Consider the following 15355-nt stretch of genomic DNA (forward strand, 5'->3'; position numbering starts at 1 on the left):
TATCAAACATGTATTTCCAAAATGCAAAATTCAAGTCCAGTTATACACACTTCATTTATAATTGTAAGGTTAACCACGGCTTAGTGAAGTTCATGTTGAGGCATTGATTGTTTTTGTGTCTATATTATTGGGGTAAAGCTGTCTGTCCAGTGACTGAGGTACTATGTGTCTACATGAAGAGGTTGTTTCCCAAGGCTCTCCTCTGTATTTCTTTCAGATCATTCCTCAAATCACAACTCTGCCTTGGTACACAACGCTGGTGCCTTTGGTTCTGGTGTTGGGAATCACAGCCATTAAAGATCTAGTGGATGACCTGGTGAGTCTTTTTTTAATCACGGTCTAGCCTTTGAGAGAGTGTGTAGGAGGCAATCTTGTGATCGTTATGTTGGTTTCTTTCCTTTCGTATTTTTCCCCGCAAACAAAAGCTTGCATTATACATTCACTGATATGACATTGTAACATTGCCAGTGACAAAGAGTAGTGTTCACTCTGAAAAGAAACATTTTGTACACATTGTCATAGTGGATAAAGTGCTTCACAAGGAGCAAGAGACGTGTTTGGGCAGTTCAGCCATCGTCAGTGTAAAGAGAAGTCCATCTCTGCTAAACGTATTGCTGGCTAACTGCCACTGGAGACAATTAGACAATGACAACATAACTGTAGGCCTTGTATTGGTCCTTAATGTAACAGTGACTCACTCAGTAGTTACCTCACAACACAGCACCAAATAACAAATGGGAAAGAATTACAGAAAATAACTGAAAATACTGAAAGTGTCCAGGCAGCACCCAGGCGTCTTAACCAAACCGGACATGTGTATCATTTACAACTTCCTGCTGAAATGGTTTCAATCACCTGTGTGCCCCCCCCAACAGGCACGCCATAGGATGGACAAAGAGATTAACAACAGGAAGAGTGAAGTCCTTCTCAATGGCAGGTACGGTGATCGTCTCACACCTGTAGTTTTCTTTGTTGTATTTCCTTATTTGGGGGAATCTGGGGGGAAAATTCTTGTACCACATTACATTACATTCATTTAGTAGACGCTTTTAGCCAAAGCGACTTGCCTTAGTATTATTCCATTTCTGCAAATTATTTTGCGAAGAACCAGAAAATGGATCATCGTACTAATCATTCCTGCTATTTCTAAAGGTCTCTTATATTTTAACTTTGGTAAATGTTTACAGAGCCTTTGCATTTGGATACAGATGATTGTTTAAGTTTTTTTTTTTTTTTGAAGGACAGCTGATATCTATGTACATGTAAATACATAGTTTAAAAAAAATTGAATTATTAATTTGTTTCAAATCAGATTTGAAGAATCCAAATGGATGAATATCTGTGTTGGAGATGTGGTTCGTTTGAAGAAGAATGACTTCATTCCTGTAAGATGAATCAGTATTCTTGGGTCTATTTAAACTATGATACAAGAAAGTTTTTCATATTTATTGTGACCTTTGGGTTTTCAGTCCTGGGTGCTTGTGTATATGTTTGTCTGTTACTCACTAAAATGGTAGTACCATCCAGATTTACCATAAAAAATACAGTGTATGGAGGTGCACTCTGACATTTGTTTCTCCCTTTTTTACATTAATTCTGGCCAATTCTGTTTAAACATGCCCCCCTTCTGAAACCTATGAATTATTTAGACAGTTTATTTTTCTCTCTTTATTCTTGTCTTCCAGACCCTGCTAAATTTTGATTTGTTTTTAAGACCATATTCACGTGTTTATTTGTTTGTTGATATATTCCATGGACTCGTCCTCATGCTTCTGTGTATACTCATCATTTGTATGGTTTTTTTATTTAGGCTGACATTCTGTTGCTGTCCAGCTCAAACCCCAACAGTCTTTGTTATGTAGAAACAGCTGAGCTTGATGGGTAAAATATTTTTATGCATTTTTATTTCATGTCATCATTCATGCAGTTATGGTTTTGTTTTTGTTTGAATTATAATCATTTAGTCACAGTGGGCAAACAAATTAATACTAATAAATGTATTCAATCAGTTTGAAAATATAATTGTAATAATAATAATAATAATAATATTTTTTCCATTGCTCTGTAAATTCATGTGAATACATATCTTTCAGGGAGACTAATCTTAAGTTCAAAATGGGCCTCAAAGTGACAGATGAGAGGCTTCAGGAGGAAAGCCAGCTGGCACGCTTTGACGGTAAACATGCAGATCTGTGATAAAAACGTGGGTGTGCATGATGTGTGTGTGTGCGTGTGTGTGTGGTGTGTGTGATGTGTGTGCGGGCCATGTTCTGATAATACTCCCGGTTTTATTGGTGTGTGCTTAAACCTGCAGGACTTTCTCTACACTTTGCAGAAATGGAACAGATGGATACACTTTTATCACTGTTAAATAATGACAAGGCTGGAATTACAGGCAGTGGACAAGTGGCTCGTTACGCAAACACGATGGAGTAGCATGTCGGCACCTCATGTATTATACAGTCCAGTTATAATCCAAGTTAGCAATGGCATTGAAATGGGTAGAACCCAAGTGATGGTTGTTTGTTGTAAACTGTGACATGATTGGTCATGGCTCATGTACAGATGGGTTTCTTTTGTTGTCAATGCTAAGTAGGATAATGTATATTACTGTCTTTAAAAGGATAGAGTATATAACACGACATAAATCATCTCAGCCATTTGAAAATATACTAAAACTGAAATAGTATCAAATTTTAACCTTGCACTTGTACATTCAATGTTTCACAGGGAGATGGTTTTGCTGATAGTAGCTGAAATTGTGATTGAACTTGATATCTGATGGATAATTGTCCCAGAGACTGGTTTATAACATCTCATTCCAAATGATCTTATGGGGGGGGGGGGGGGGAGAAGAATTATTATTTGGTCCTTCACAAGAGCAGAAGTTTTAGAGTAACTCCTTGCCTTGTCTTTCCCCAGCTATGATCATTTGCGAGGAACCAAACAACCGTCTGGACAAGTTCACAGGCACCATGAGGTGGAAGAAGGACAGCTACCCGCTAGACCTGGACAACATGCTGCTGAGAGGCTGCACGATCCGCAACACGGATGAGTGTCAGGGCCTCGTCATCTTCGCAGGTCTGCGCTCGGTCCAACCGCAGCTGCAATGCTGTCTCACTGCCTTACCGTTACCAGCTCAAAGCCTAAACTCTCGCTGTTATCACTGGCAGCTGTCGCTTTAAACTCTGACTACTGCTGTTAAACCCCATGCAAGCAACAATAGTTCAGGTTTTAAAATTATTGCTGTTTTGTCTTAGGTGCCGATACCAAGATCATGAGGAACGGTGGCAAGACCCGGTTTAAAAGGACTAAAATTGATGAGTTGATGAACTACATGGTTTACACTGTAAGATGATTGATACTCATTATCACAAGCAATGTTATCAAAGGAACAAGGGCAACCTAGACTTTTCATATAGTGTTACACTGCAGTACCAATGCCTTTTTTTTGCTGCTTCCATATGTATTCAGACTGTATATTGGAAATCCGGATTAAGAGCTTGTGTGTCCTTGTGTGGTTGCCAGAATACATATTTGGCTCAGGCTAAAGGCCATGCATGTCCATAATTGGTAAACATTTAAATATTTGTTAATAAATACAGTCATCCGATTTCAGCCACATATACATGGCCTCATATTAGACAATCATAGTGTCAGTGTCAATATATACCTTCAAAAGTACACACCCATGTGTTTGCATGGTCTTCCAGATCTTTGTTCTCCTCATCCTGGTGGCTGCTGGTCTGGCAATCGGGCACACCTTCTGGTGGCAGGAGATTGGCAGCCAAGCATGGTACCTATTTGATGGGAAAGATCAGTCCGCTTCCTACAGAGGCTTCCTCAGCTTCTGGGGCTACATTATTGTGCTCAACACTATGGTGCCAATTTCCCTCTACGTCAGGTGAGACTCCACCCTCTCTTGTCTTACTGCTGCCCTACACCATTCGGGGCCTAGTAACCACTCTCATTGGATGTGATATTCTTTGCGTTCTTTGCATTGCTTCAGCCTGCAAATCTCATTTCTGTCAGTGAATGATTGGCGCAATTAATTGTCATCTTTGGTTTTATTAATGCCATTAAATGTGTAAAGAGTGTCTGAAATCTTTATTTGATGTTGTGTAGTGTGGAGGTCATCCGGCTGGGTCAGAGCAAGTTCATTAACTGGGACCTGCAGATGTATTATGGTGATAAGGATACCCCAGCCAAGGCCCGCACCACCACCCTGAACGAGCAGCTGGGCCAGATTGAGTACATCTTCTCAGACAAGACTGGCACCCTCACACAGAACATCATGGCCTTCAAGAAATGCACCATCGGCGGCAAAACCTATGGTATGGCCAGCTCAAACAAAAACATCCCTCCTTGTCTTGTCATTTGTTTGATAGAAGCCAAAAGTCTTTCCTTCCTACAATTTCAGCATTGAAGTCCTATTTAAATACCCCTCCCCTTCCCTCAGGGATCTAAAATGAAGACATTGCCAAATAAAACCATGTCTGCATCATAGTAACTCTGTCCTTTAAAGCTGATACAGTACTGTGGTGAATTATAGTTTTCTAGGTCAGTATAACTGTCAACTTTCAATCTGTATGGTAGAGAGACTTCAGTGGTAGGAAAATGGCAAGCATTGTTGGGCTGAATGACCTGTTCTTCTCATCATGCTATATTATGTTTGAGATCTGTGGTATTGAATTTCAGAGGGGCTGTGCATTAGCTTTATGTCAGGTAATTGGGTCACTGATACATCTCAGTTGCTTCTTAGATTGTTTGGCTGATGTACAGAGAACATCATTGACATTACTAGCTAATGTTAAATGAGTGTTAGAAAAACATATTTTAACATACCTTTTTTTCCTGATTATTTATTTTGTTAGGTGACCCCACCAGTGCTGAAGGTGTATCACTGGACCGATCGCGGGTAAAGTATATTATTGCTCTTGTTTTTCATATTACTGATCAAAAAAATGAACCTTTTTGTTTGCATCATGGACAAAAAACAAACAAACAAGACAATGTGGTTTCCATTAGTAGTATCCTACTAGTCTATTCCTTGTCTCTGTTCATCTGTTCATCTTTCATTTTAACTGGATTTCTATTGTCAATCTGGTGGATGCCCCATGGCAGTAGTGTTTGATGTGTACGTCTCTGTCTGACTCTTATACAGCTATTTGATCATTATTATAAATAACTCATTGTAATTGTGTCCCTTCCAGTGCTGTAAGCATATATAATGTGGGGAGCTCATTACAGACTAATGGCACCCCCTCATAGTTTTCTCGAATGCTAGAATGTTTTGGTATAATGGTGCTACCTTAGAAGAGTTTAGCTTCCTTTTTTAGTGCATTATCTTTTCGTGAGTCACAGCATGGTTGTGGCAACACTAACTATACTGTACCATACCATATTAGGTGAATAAAACATTGTAATATACGTATGTATTTTCTTTGGCCAGCCGGTGGACTTGAACTGGAACAAATACGCAGAGAAGAACTTCCCGTTTTTTGACCACTCCCTAGTATCCTGCATTCAGTTAAAAAAGGACCCTGATGTGCTCGAGTTCTTCAAGCTGCTGTCTCTCTGCCACACTGTCATGGTGGAGCACAAGGATGGTGAGACTCTATAACCGCATGGGAATAAGTTTTCTCACCCTAGAAAAACACAAAGTATAATGTTTCAGTTTCTGGGTTTATGTGCTCCTGCTTCAGAGAAAAATCCAGTATGCTTGGTTTCTCATGCATTTAAGTTTATTCTGTCCAACTTCATTTAATTAAGTTATTCAGGTTTTCCTAATTGTCATATAGTTATTACTATCCCAGTATTATAAGGTACTCTTGTCTGGAGTATAGATTTGATGTACATTTTGATTTTAATTAAAATTGATTTAAAACCACATATTTTACAGTTGATGTTGAGAAATCCCTGAAAACTTAATTTTAACATGGATATCCTTGAGAATGAGATTTTTTCAAGGATGGCCATCCAGTGTGTGCTTGCTAACCCCTATGCTCCTACTTGTCCTCTCCAGATGACCTGGTGTACCAGGCTGCGTCCCCGGACGAAGGTGCGCTGGTGACTGCAGCACGGAACTTTGGCTTTGTCTTCCTGTCTCGCACCCAGGATACAATCACCATCAGCGAGATGGGCACTGAGAATACGTACGAGATGTTGGCCCTGCTGGACTTCAACAGCGACCGCAAACGCATGTCTATCATCTGTAAGTATGGGGGAATCACAACGGTTTAATAAGCCAACTATCTCAAAGGGATGTACAGATGAACAACAATAATAATTAGGGTTGTGGTTGAATTGGTCAAACTGTCAGTGGTTTATCTGGTACAGTGACATGCTGTCCTATATTTCGTCTCATAGTGATTTAACTATTAGGAGTAGGCTTGGAACATAAAACTGTGCACATTGAGCCCTGATGGGATTTGTTCATCATTGCTGACCCTTATCCTTTCCCTCCTCAATGTAAAACATTCTTGCTTTGCCAGTGCGGTTCCCGGATGGCCGAATCCGTCTGTACTGCAAGGGGGCAGACACGGTCATCTATGAGCGTCTGCACCCCAGCTCTCAGCACAAGGAGACGAGTCAGACTGCGCTGGACGTAAGTGCAAGCCCTTCTTTATTTCTTAAAGCCTTTCACACATGATGCCGTGGTGAAGCTCTGATGAAACCCAAGGTTTCAGAGGAGGGCGCTGCTGTACCCTTGAGAGAGTTTCCCTGAATTAAACTGATAAAAATAATGGTATGGGCGTTCCTCACTGCCTTTGCTGCTCATTGTAGATTTTTGCCAACGAGACTCTTCGGACCCTCTGCTTGTGCTATAAAGACATCAGCGCGCAGGAGTTTGCTGACTGGGCCAGGAAGCACAAGGCTGCTAGCATTGTCATGAGCGACAGAGAAACTGCACTTGACCAGGTGTATGAGCTGATCGAGAGCAACCTGATGGTGAGTCAAGAGGGCCTGGATTTAATTTTTAGCCCCCTGAGCGCTTTGGAGAAATGTCTCATTGGTACAATTTGCCAATTGTTTATTTTTTCCATTGGGCCATGGTTCATATCCCATTGCATTTCCACTGAGAATTTTGGCTACAATCTGTCTAAACATTTCTAATGAGCACACCCAATTTTTTCAATATTTGCTTGCTCCTCCATCTGTAAAGATTGAAAGGTGCCTTCAGTTCATGCTCTAACATTTATTGGTGTTATTGTCTTTCAGCTGATTGGAGCAACAGCCATTGAGGACAAGCTCCAGGATGGGGTTCCTGAGACTATTGCCAAACTGGCCAAGGCTGACATCAAAATCTGGGTTCTGACCGGGGATAAGAAAGGTATACACACCCGAATAGGCTAAGACATTCAGCTAAGGTGTTTACTTTGCCTCCCACCAAACTTGAACGAATAATCTTTCTTCAATCTGTGTAGAAACTGCAGAAAACATTGGGTACTCCTGCGAACTTCTGACCGATGACATGCAGATTCACTATGGAGAGGACGTCAAGTAGGTTTCACTCTGCTCCATGTGCAGTATATGATTTGATTTTATTGAAATATCCTTCAGAAATATGTCAAAAATGAGGTTCTCAGTGGCATGCTAAAATTTCCCACATTTTTGTATGTGGCAGTGAGAAGCTGCGAATCCGACAGGCCAACAGGAGGAACCAGGAGCCATTAACACACAGGAACAAGAAGGCTAAGGAGCCCTTCTTCACGGACCCTGGAAAGAACGCCCTTATCATCACCGGTGGTTGGCTGGTATGTTGCTCATGGCATCAAGCATTTTGAGTTACGCACAAAATGGTATCCAGTGCTACGAAAAAGTATTTGCCCCCTACTTGATTTCCTGTATTATTTCATATTTGTCATACTGAATAGACAAAATGTAATATTAGACAAATGGAGTTAAACACAAAACACATTTTTTGAATTATTTCATTTATTTAATGAAAAAAGTTATCAAACACCTGTATGACCCATGTGAAAAAGTAATTTCCCCCTTAAACGTAATAACTGGTTACACCACATTTAGCAGCAATAACTGAAACCAAATGCTTTCTGTTATTTGACATCAGTTTTCACATCACGGCAGAGGAATTTTAGCCCACTCTTCTTCGCAGAACTGCTTTAAATCCAACACATTGGTAGAAAAAGAGCAAAACTTAAATTTTGCTCTTTCAATCTTTATGATGAGAAGTCTGTAATTTTTGGTTGTACGAGTTTCGTGAATAAAAATATCTCTCTTTAATGAAGATGTAAACTTACAGGAGGTCAGTCATGTACCAAAAACATGCTTCTATTGTGTTTGAACCTTCGAACCTCTCCCTTCCATACAGAATGAGATCCTGTATGAAAAAAAGAAGAAGAGGCGTCGCCTGAAGCTGCGGAAACTGAGGAAGAAGCCCCCTCCTCCCACCAGCCCCCAGGACGGCCAGCCGATTGACGATTGGGAGAAGGAGCAGAGGCAGATTGACTTTGTGGACATGGCGTGCGAGTGCAGTGCGGTCATCTGCTGCCGTGTCACGCCCAAGCAGAAGGCCAACGTCGTCAGCCTGGTCAAGAAGTACAAGAAGGCAGTCACACTGTCCATTGGAGATGGAGCCAACGATGTCAACATGATCAAGAGTAAGTGGAGCCCTGTGACCACATGCCAATTCTTAAAGATTTCTGAAAAGGAATGTGTAGTTGTCTTGAGTCTACTACGTTCAGTGTGAATATTCACCTTAATTATTCTTATGGTAAATTTAAATCTATTTTAACATTAATGGCAATTATTAAAGATGGAAAATCTAACTGTTACACTTTCTTTATAGTCACGTTAATAACTTGAACACCTAGTATTGCATGTGTAAGAGTAATTGTGTGCGTGAAGTAATATTATGGAATGTTTTTATCTTGCTAAATGAAGAACCCCAGATAATGGCACTATCGTTGTGGAACGTGCAGCCCTTCTGATCTCTTTCCACCCTTTTCAGCGGCAGACATTGGGGTGGGTATCAGCGGCCAGGAAGGCATGCAGGCCGTCATGTCCAGCGACTATGCTTTCGCCCAGTTCCGTTACCTACAGCGCCTCCTGCTGGTGCATGGCCGCTGGTCTTACATCCGCATGTGCAAGTTCCTGCGCTACTTCTTCTACAAGAACTTTGCCTTCACCCTGGTCCACTTCTGGTACTCCTTCTTCAGCGGATTCTCATCACAGGTGAGATTTTTATGGATTTTAATGGGTCTGCCAACAACAAGGCTTTTGTTTTATTACTTCCAGCCCTAAGGCAGGATGCCAGTGTAAATCAAGAAAATGTCCTTCACTGTGTATACAAAATTTACAAAGCTAAGAGAAGGTACTGCAATTATAATTAACATATGATTTTAGCTAGGCTGCTTTTTTGTATTTGCAAAATTTGACATTTCTGATTTGTGGCATTATGTTTTCTGTGATTTCTCACTGAAATAACGAAAAGACTCAAGTTCCAGTGTTTTTGAAGCTGTGGGATCCTGAAATGAACAATGAACGCTTTTTATTATTTTACAGGTGGCATATGAAGACTGGTTCATTACTCTCTACAATGTCTGTTACAGCAGTCTCCCTGTCCTGCTGGTGGGCTTGTTAGATCAGGTATGCCTATGCTCTTAAATTCTTCTATGACACCATACTTTTAAAATAAAAATTCTAACTTCCTGTTTGTGGAGATAGTTGACATTTCACAATTTAAAGTTCCAGGATAGATTTGTAACCTCCTGAACAGAATGCAGTTTCAGTGGCCTGATGGGAGGTTTAATGACCCCCCCCCCCCCCACTCTTTCTCTTTTAGGACGTTAACGACAAACTGAGTCTGCGCTTTCCCAAACTATACCTACCAGGCCAGCAGGGGTCACTCTTCAATTACAAGAACTTCTTCATCAGCCTGTTCCATGGAATCTTTACTTCACTTACCATCTTCTTCATACCGTACGGAGCCTTCCTGCAGACTATGGGACAAGATGGAGAGGCTCCTTCTGACTACCAGTCCTTCGCTGTGGTGACCGCGTCCTCACTTATCTTCACTGTCAACATGCAGGTACCTCCTTGATTTGCCACTGAAATATTCCCTCTCTGTGCCTTTCAGTGATCTTCCTCCTGAAGTGTCTACTGCACTTCATCCAACTGGACTGCCCAGTTTTTCTGTTGTGCTTTTTAATGATTGGAATGCATTTTATCTTGTTTTTAAAAAAATTTATTTAATTAAATTTTTTTTGCTGGTGCATGAACATTTGACAAGCTTATCAAAGTGTTTTAAATGGCATTCTCATGGTAATTCTACCACAATTTTGAATTCTTGATGCTTCAAAATGATAAATGTCAGTTTGCCTGTAAAATCGAATGCTGTTCTTCTCAAATTGAACGATCCTGCTCAAAATGGTGATATAAGTGCCCTGTGTTTGAGTTTGAGTTTGAAGCTTGCAATGCTGTCCTTCTCATTATATCAAACCTCTCATTTATTTGATTTTTCCTCTCACAGATTTCTCTCGACACCTCGTACTGGACCTTCGTGAACTGCTTTGCAGTCTTGGGCAGTATAGCAATATACTTTGGCATCATGTTCGACATCCACAGTGCAGGAATCCATGTGATCTTCCCTTCAGCGTTCACCTTCACTGGTGAGTTCAAGTGTGCCCCATCAAAATGCCGATGGCAAATTACTGACTTAAAAATATGAATTTTTAAAAATAAGATCAGCATTCACATTGCGTTAGTCTTCTTCATTGTGCTGGGAATCCTCGAAATCAAGAAATGTTCAGAATAAACACTATACTCCTGCTCACAGGAATTTTTATTAAGTTGACGTTTCAGTCTGAAGACCTTTGTCAAGACCTGGATCTCAACTTATCCGATTCCACTCATCGTTAAACATTCAGCTAGTGGGCATCAGTAGAATGTTAACACATTATCCAAAAGTAATGCAAAGATATAAATAATGTGCTAAAGAAACTAAATTTGAAGACCCGTAGACTAACTTATTTAATAAATATGTGTGGATGTCTTGACAATGGTCTTGGACCAAAATGTGGATTAATAAAAGCAGAGACGGCAAAATTATGTTTAGGAACATGGTGTTGCTTTGAAGATGCAAAAAGGACCATGCGTTCACTGTTCCAATTTAATGGCTGCTTAAAATACTGCATGCAGTCAGCAATGCCAGATTCCCCTCAAGCAAAGTTCCTTTTTTGCTACATTAAGCACACAAGGAATTGATGGTCTTAATTTGGCTAATTAGCACCCATTTGAGTTTTTCAGGAAATCAATTCTATTGAATTTTATCACTTAGATGCAAATAAGTCAAATGTGATATGCCACCTATTAATGGTTTACATTTGCAATTTACTGTTATGTTGAATATTACTGTAAGTTAGTTATTGTATCCAATTCATTAATGGTACAGTCACATAATTGTAAACATAAATTATAAGCTTAACAAGGGGAAATCAATAAAAGGTATTGGATGTGAAATTAAATGGAAAATTGATTTTTTATTCCTTGCACATTTGTTTAAATTTAATTGAAAGTTGTTTTGATGCACATGGAAAATTAACTATGGTATGTACACTGGCAGATACTGTTTGATTTCAATAGGCAAAGAATGTAATGTTGCTTATACAAAAAAGTATCGTTTTACAAAATTCTAGATGGCGCATCCTATATCTCAGATATACCAATAAATATTTACCTCAAGTGAGGCTAATTCTGACTGTTGCCAGAGTCTCTTTCCATTAAAATAAATATGATCTAATAAAAATAAAATATCTGTCCTGACATTCTTGGTTGCAACAATTGGGATGGCACATTGCATTTGAGTTTACCAGTCCATAAAGGACTCATGTTAAGTACTGCCGTGGCTGTCTGTGGTTTTTACAGAATTTATTTGGAATAACTTGGTAACCTAGCTAGCCTGTGATCCAAAGGTTATGGTCACGTGACTAGATATGATCCATGCTGCTGTGGCATGGTGGGTGGGTGGGGGGTTAGACTACCAGACGATGTAGTGTTGTCTTCTACTGTATGTGAGACGCACCACTAGGGGAGATGCTAAAGGCAGCCCCCTGCTGTGTCTCTGTCCCCCAGGTGTGGCCTCCAATGCACTGCGGCAGCCCTACCTGTGGCTCACCATCATTCTGACCGTGGGAATCAGCTTGCTGCCTGTCATCTGCATTCAGTTCCTCCATAAAACAATATGGCCGTCTGAGGGAGACAAGGTGAGACGTCCTCAGCTTTGTATTGTGTACATAGTCATGCATCTACATGTTACCAGGGGAGCGTTTGCATAGCCTGAGTGGAATTTCCACTTCCTGACACTGGTGTTGGTTAGCCATGCCTGTGATGAGCTAGAGCCAATTCCACAGCAAACTGGCCTCAGTAGACGATACACTGGCTGATCTTATATGTAGGTGATACATTTGCTGATCTCATATCATTCTGTATTTAATCGAAAATTCTGTTATTAACTCCGTAATTAGTCCCATAATTTACGTGATCTGACATTGTAGCTAATTTTATTCGTCATGAATGACAGCTGTAGGCTGCTCTCATGCCCCTATATGGAACATTTTGCTGGGGTCTGATTTACAAGCGAATCGATGTTGGTGTATACACCTAAAAAGGGGATTGAGCCGACATGCTTATCCTTTGTAGAAAGCTGGAATTAAGTTTTATTTTTAATGCTTACTCTACAATACATCAAATTAATACTTGTTAGTGTAGTGTATTCGACTGGTCTTGTTCACATATATAATGTTATTTTGCACACACACATGCACCCATACACTCCTGACCATCCTGCAACAGTACACAGATTGCTAAGGCAGGTTTATGGAAATGAGGCTAAATGCAAAAAGGAGAACCACTGCCAGTGAGCACTTTGATGTCAGGGCATTTCTGGGAACACTGCATAACAGGGGAGGGTGACACTACCATAAGGCAATATAAATTTGCATTAACTAACGTTGCTGTTAACTGCTAACAACTGAAAAGTTCACATGTACAGCTTTGTTCATGTATTTGTACATTGTTAGTTCATGTTAATGACCACATTAGTTAATGCCAATTCATACTGGAATTAAAAAAAAAAAAAACAGTTAAGGCATTTGTTAATGGTTACCAAATTAGGTTTATCCTATGTTTTGCTTATGTATAAATAATCAGGTTACTAATACATCAGTTAATGTATTTGTTAACAACTAACTAATGAAAAGTTAATTTCATGCTTAATTAACGTATTTGTCCATCATTAATTCATGTTAACAACTACATTATTTAATGCCAATCCAAGTGACCTTATGGTGTTATAAGTGTTACCCAGGGGAGCGCTGGAAGTAATCAGGGTGCCCAGTGCTGACCTCTGCCCTCCTGACCCCCCCCCAGGTCCAAAGGTACAGGAAGAAGTACGAGGCAGAGGAGGAGGAGAAGAAGAAGCCCAGGCCCTTCGAGCGAGGCCGCCGGTCACGGCGCTCCGCCTACGCCTTCTCCCACTCGCGGGGCTACGCCGACCTCATCGCGTCCGGCCGCAGCATCCGGCGAAGGCCGCCAGTACGGCGGGACGCCCCCGCCAGTATTCCTGAGATCCAGGCAGAGAACAGCTGAGGGCCGCTCAGCACGTACCTGCCTGTCCAGACTGTGAAAGCCTAACGGCGCACCAGGGACCTGGGTATATTTTAAAGTTTCATCTGTGACACACAATGTTATACTTCTCAGGATTGAAAATACTTTTTTTTTTTCGTTTTTTTTTTTTTTTTACTGCAACAACATCTCCCTGACATTTGAAATGATTGTCGTTAAGTACTCACTCACGGTACAGCTGAGCCTGTTATTGTGTCTGATCTATACGTTCTCTCCTGTTGTGTCTGGTTACTGGTTACAGTATATTTTTATACCACAATGAACAGGAAGCCATGGGAGTTGGTGTTATAAAAATGGTTGTAATTTAATATATTGTTTATTGATGCTTGACATTTTTGTGGGTTAGGTGGAGAAAATGATAAGTATCCTGGGCTGGATTTTTATGGGCTTTACTGGCTTTGTCATTTCAGCGTTGGAGCCTATCAGTGTCACCCTTTTTTCTTTTTGCACGGTTTGTCCGTTAATGTCTCCAAATAGCAGTCTTTCACAGTCACTCTTTTCTAAAGGGTAATTTATTTTTTCTGAGTACATGTTTTAAAACCGAAATGCTGTTTAAATGCCACTGTTAACTGTAATACTATAGAACCTTGCCCTATTGCCCTCTTGGATTCTTCAGCCAAACTTCCACCCCCTTCCCAATTTGTATTTTTATTTTTTATTAGACTTTCAGTAACAGCAACAGTTAATAATCACAAAGCCAATTACAGGCTTGTAATGTATGTTTTTGGCATAAGTGAACTGGTTTCTCTGTAATAGTTAAAATGAGTTTTCTATCAGCACTTTATTTCTCTTTTAAGAGGCTCAGCTTAACATTGATCTTGAATAAATGACATGCATGTGTTTTGTCATAGATCAGTACTGACTCAGTTCTGAGAAATGGTCCCAGTGATAAATGCAAAATATTGCTCACTGGCAGAAAGAGGGATAAAATTATCATACAGCTGTTACACTAAACTGCCATCGTTTCTTTGTACTGTTCATACCCCAGGATTATATTTGCAACGGCTTTTTATTTGTTGAAGATTTTTAAATGCCATTATTTTTGTTTTTGTCACTCTGGAAACACACTTACGCAGTGTGTTCCTACTTTTCTGAGTCTTAAAAATGACTTTTTACAATCAACATGTTTGTAACATGTTTTTAGAACTCTTATCAAATATACTTTGTAAAAATGACAATAAATAAAGAATAGAAATGAGAATTGGGCATGGTTTTTTTCTTTCTTTTTCCCTACACATGCATGAAGGGACCAAGGAAACGATGCAGGGACCAGCTGCGATTTCATACACAGTCGGACCTCGGCAGCTGACAAGTGGACTCTCAGTAGCCCTCCATTTGTGTCATAAAAAGCCATTGCTGTGGAAATCAATATGGAAAGTGTTGCATCTTGCAAATGTTGCATCTGTTTAACAAGGTGTTCAATCTGAAGGCTACAGTAAGGCATGTTATCGTCTGTTCTCTGATAATGTGTATCATTCTAGTTGCATTTTCGCATTGTTGTGTGATTGGATCCTTGCCAAAGCCAGAATCTTCACCTTTTTTGTTGCATTTTCCCCTGTCTACATATATCAGTCTCATTGCATAAGCTCATGGTTCTGTGGGTAAGAAAGAGCACAGTATGTCTTGTCAGTCAGTCCGCACTGGATATGATGAGATATCCACCCTTGTTATCATTGTTTCAGTCTTATTCATTTGACAGATCAAGGAT

At 40.2% G+C, this 15355-nt stretch overlaps 1 protein-coding gene across 1 annotated transcript in view; it reads left to right on the top strand.

Annotated features, from left to right (window-relative positions):
- atp8b1 (ATPase phospholipid transporting 8B1) overlaps positions 1-14003 on the top strand; it is a 30660-nt gene extending 16657 nt beyond the window's left edge. Inside the window, exons 5-28 of the mRNA XM_064308106.1 lie at positions 218-316; positions 876-937; positions 1313-1385; positions 1811-1881; positions 2094-2176; positions 2923-3081; positions 3261-3349; positions 3714-3904; positions 4126-4334; positions 4875-4918; positions 5453-5609; positions 6026-6214; positions 6495-6607; positions 6787-6951; positions 7222-7333; positions 7428-7503; positions 7628-7757; positions 8336-8624; positions 8975-9198; positions 9529-9612; positions 9809-10054; positions 10496-10634; positions 12097-12227; positions 13393-14003. Coding sequence (XP_064164176.1) covers positions 218-316; positions 876-937; positions 1313-1385; positions 1811-1881; positions 2094-2176; positions 2923-3081; positions 3261-3349; positions 3714-3904; positions 4126-4334; positions 4875-4918; positions 5453-5609; positions 6026-6214; positions 6495-6607; positions 6787-6951; positions 7222-7333; positions 7428-7503; positions 7628-7757; positions 8336-8624; positions 8975-9198; positions 9529-9612; positions 9809-10054; positions 10496-10634; positions 12097-12227; positions 13393-13611 — 3354 coding nt within the window. The 3' untranslated portion in view covers positions 13612-14003. The remainder of the gene's footprint in view (positions 1-217; positions 317-875; positions 938-1312; positions 1386-1810; positions 1882-2093; positions 2177-2922; positions 3082-3260; positions 3350-3713; positions 3905-4125; positions 4335-4874; positions 4919-5452; positions 5610-6025; positions 6215-6494; positions 6608-6786; positions 6952-7221; positions 7334-7427; positions 7504-7627; positions 7758-8335; positions 8625-8974; positions 9199-9528; positions 9613-9808; positions 10055-10495; positions 10635-12096; positions 12228-13392) is intronic.
- The last annotated feature ends 1352 nt before the right edge of the window (positions 14004-15355 follow it).

The sequence above is a fragment of the Anguilla rostrata genome, chromosome 14 (assembly GCF_018555375.3).
Source record: "Anguilla rostrata isolate EN2019 chromosome 14, ASM1855537v3, whole genome shotgun sequence".
Classification (NCBI taxonomy): Eukaryota; Metazoa; Chordata; class Actinopteri; order Anguilliformes; family Anguillidae; genus Anguilla; species Anguilla rostrata.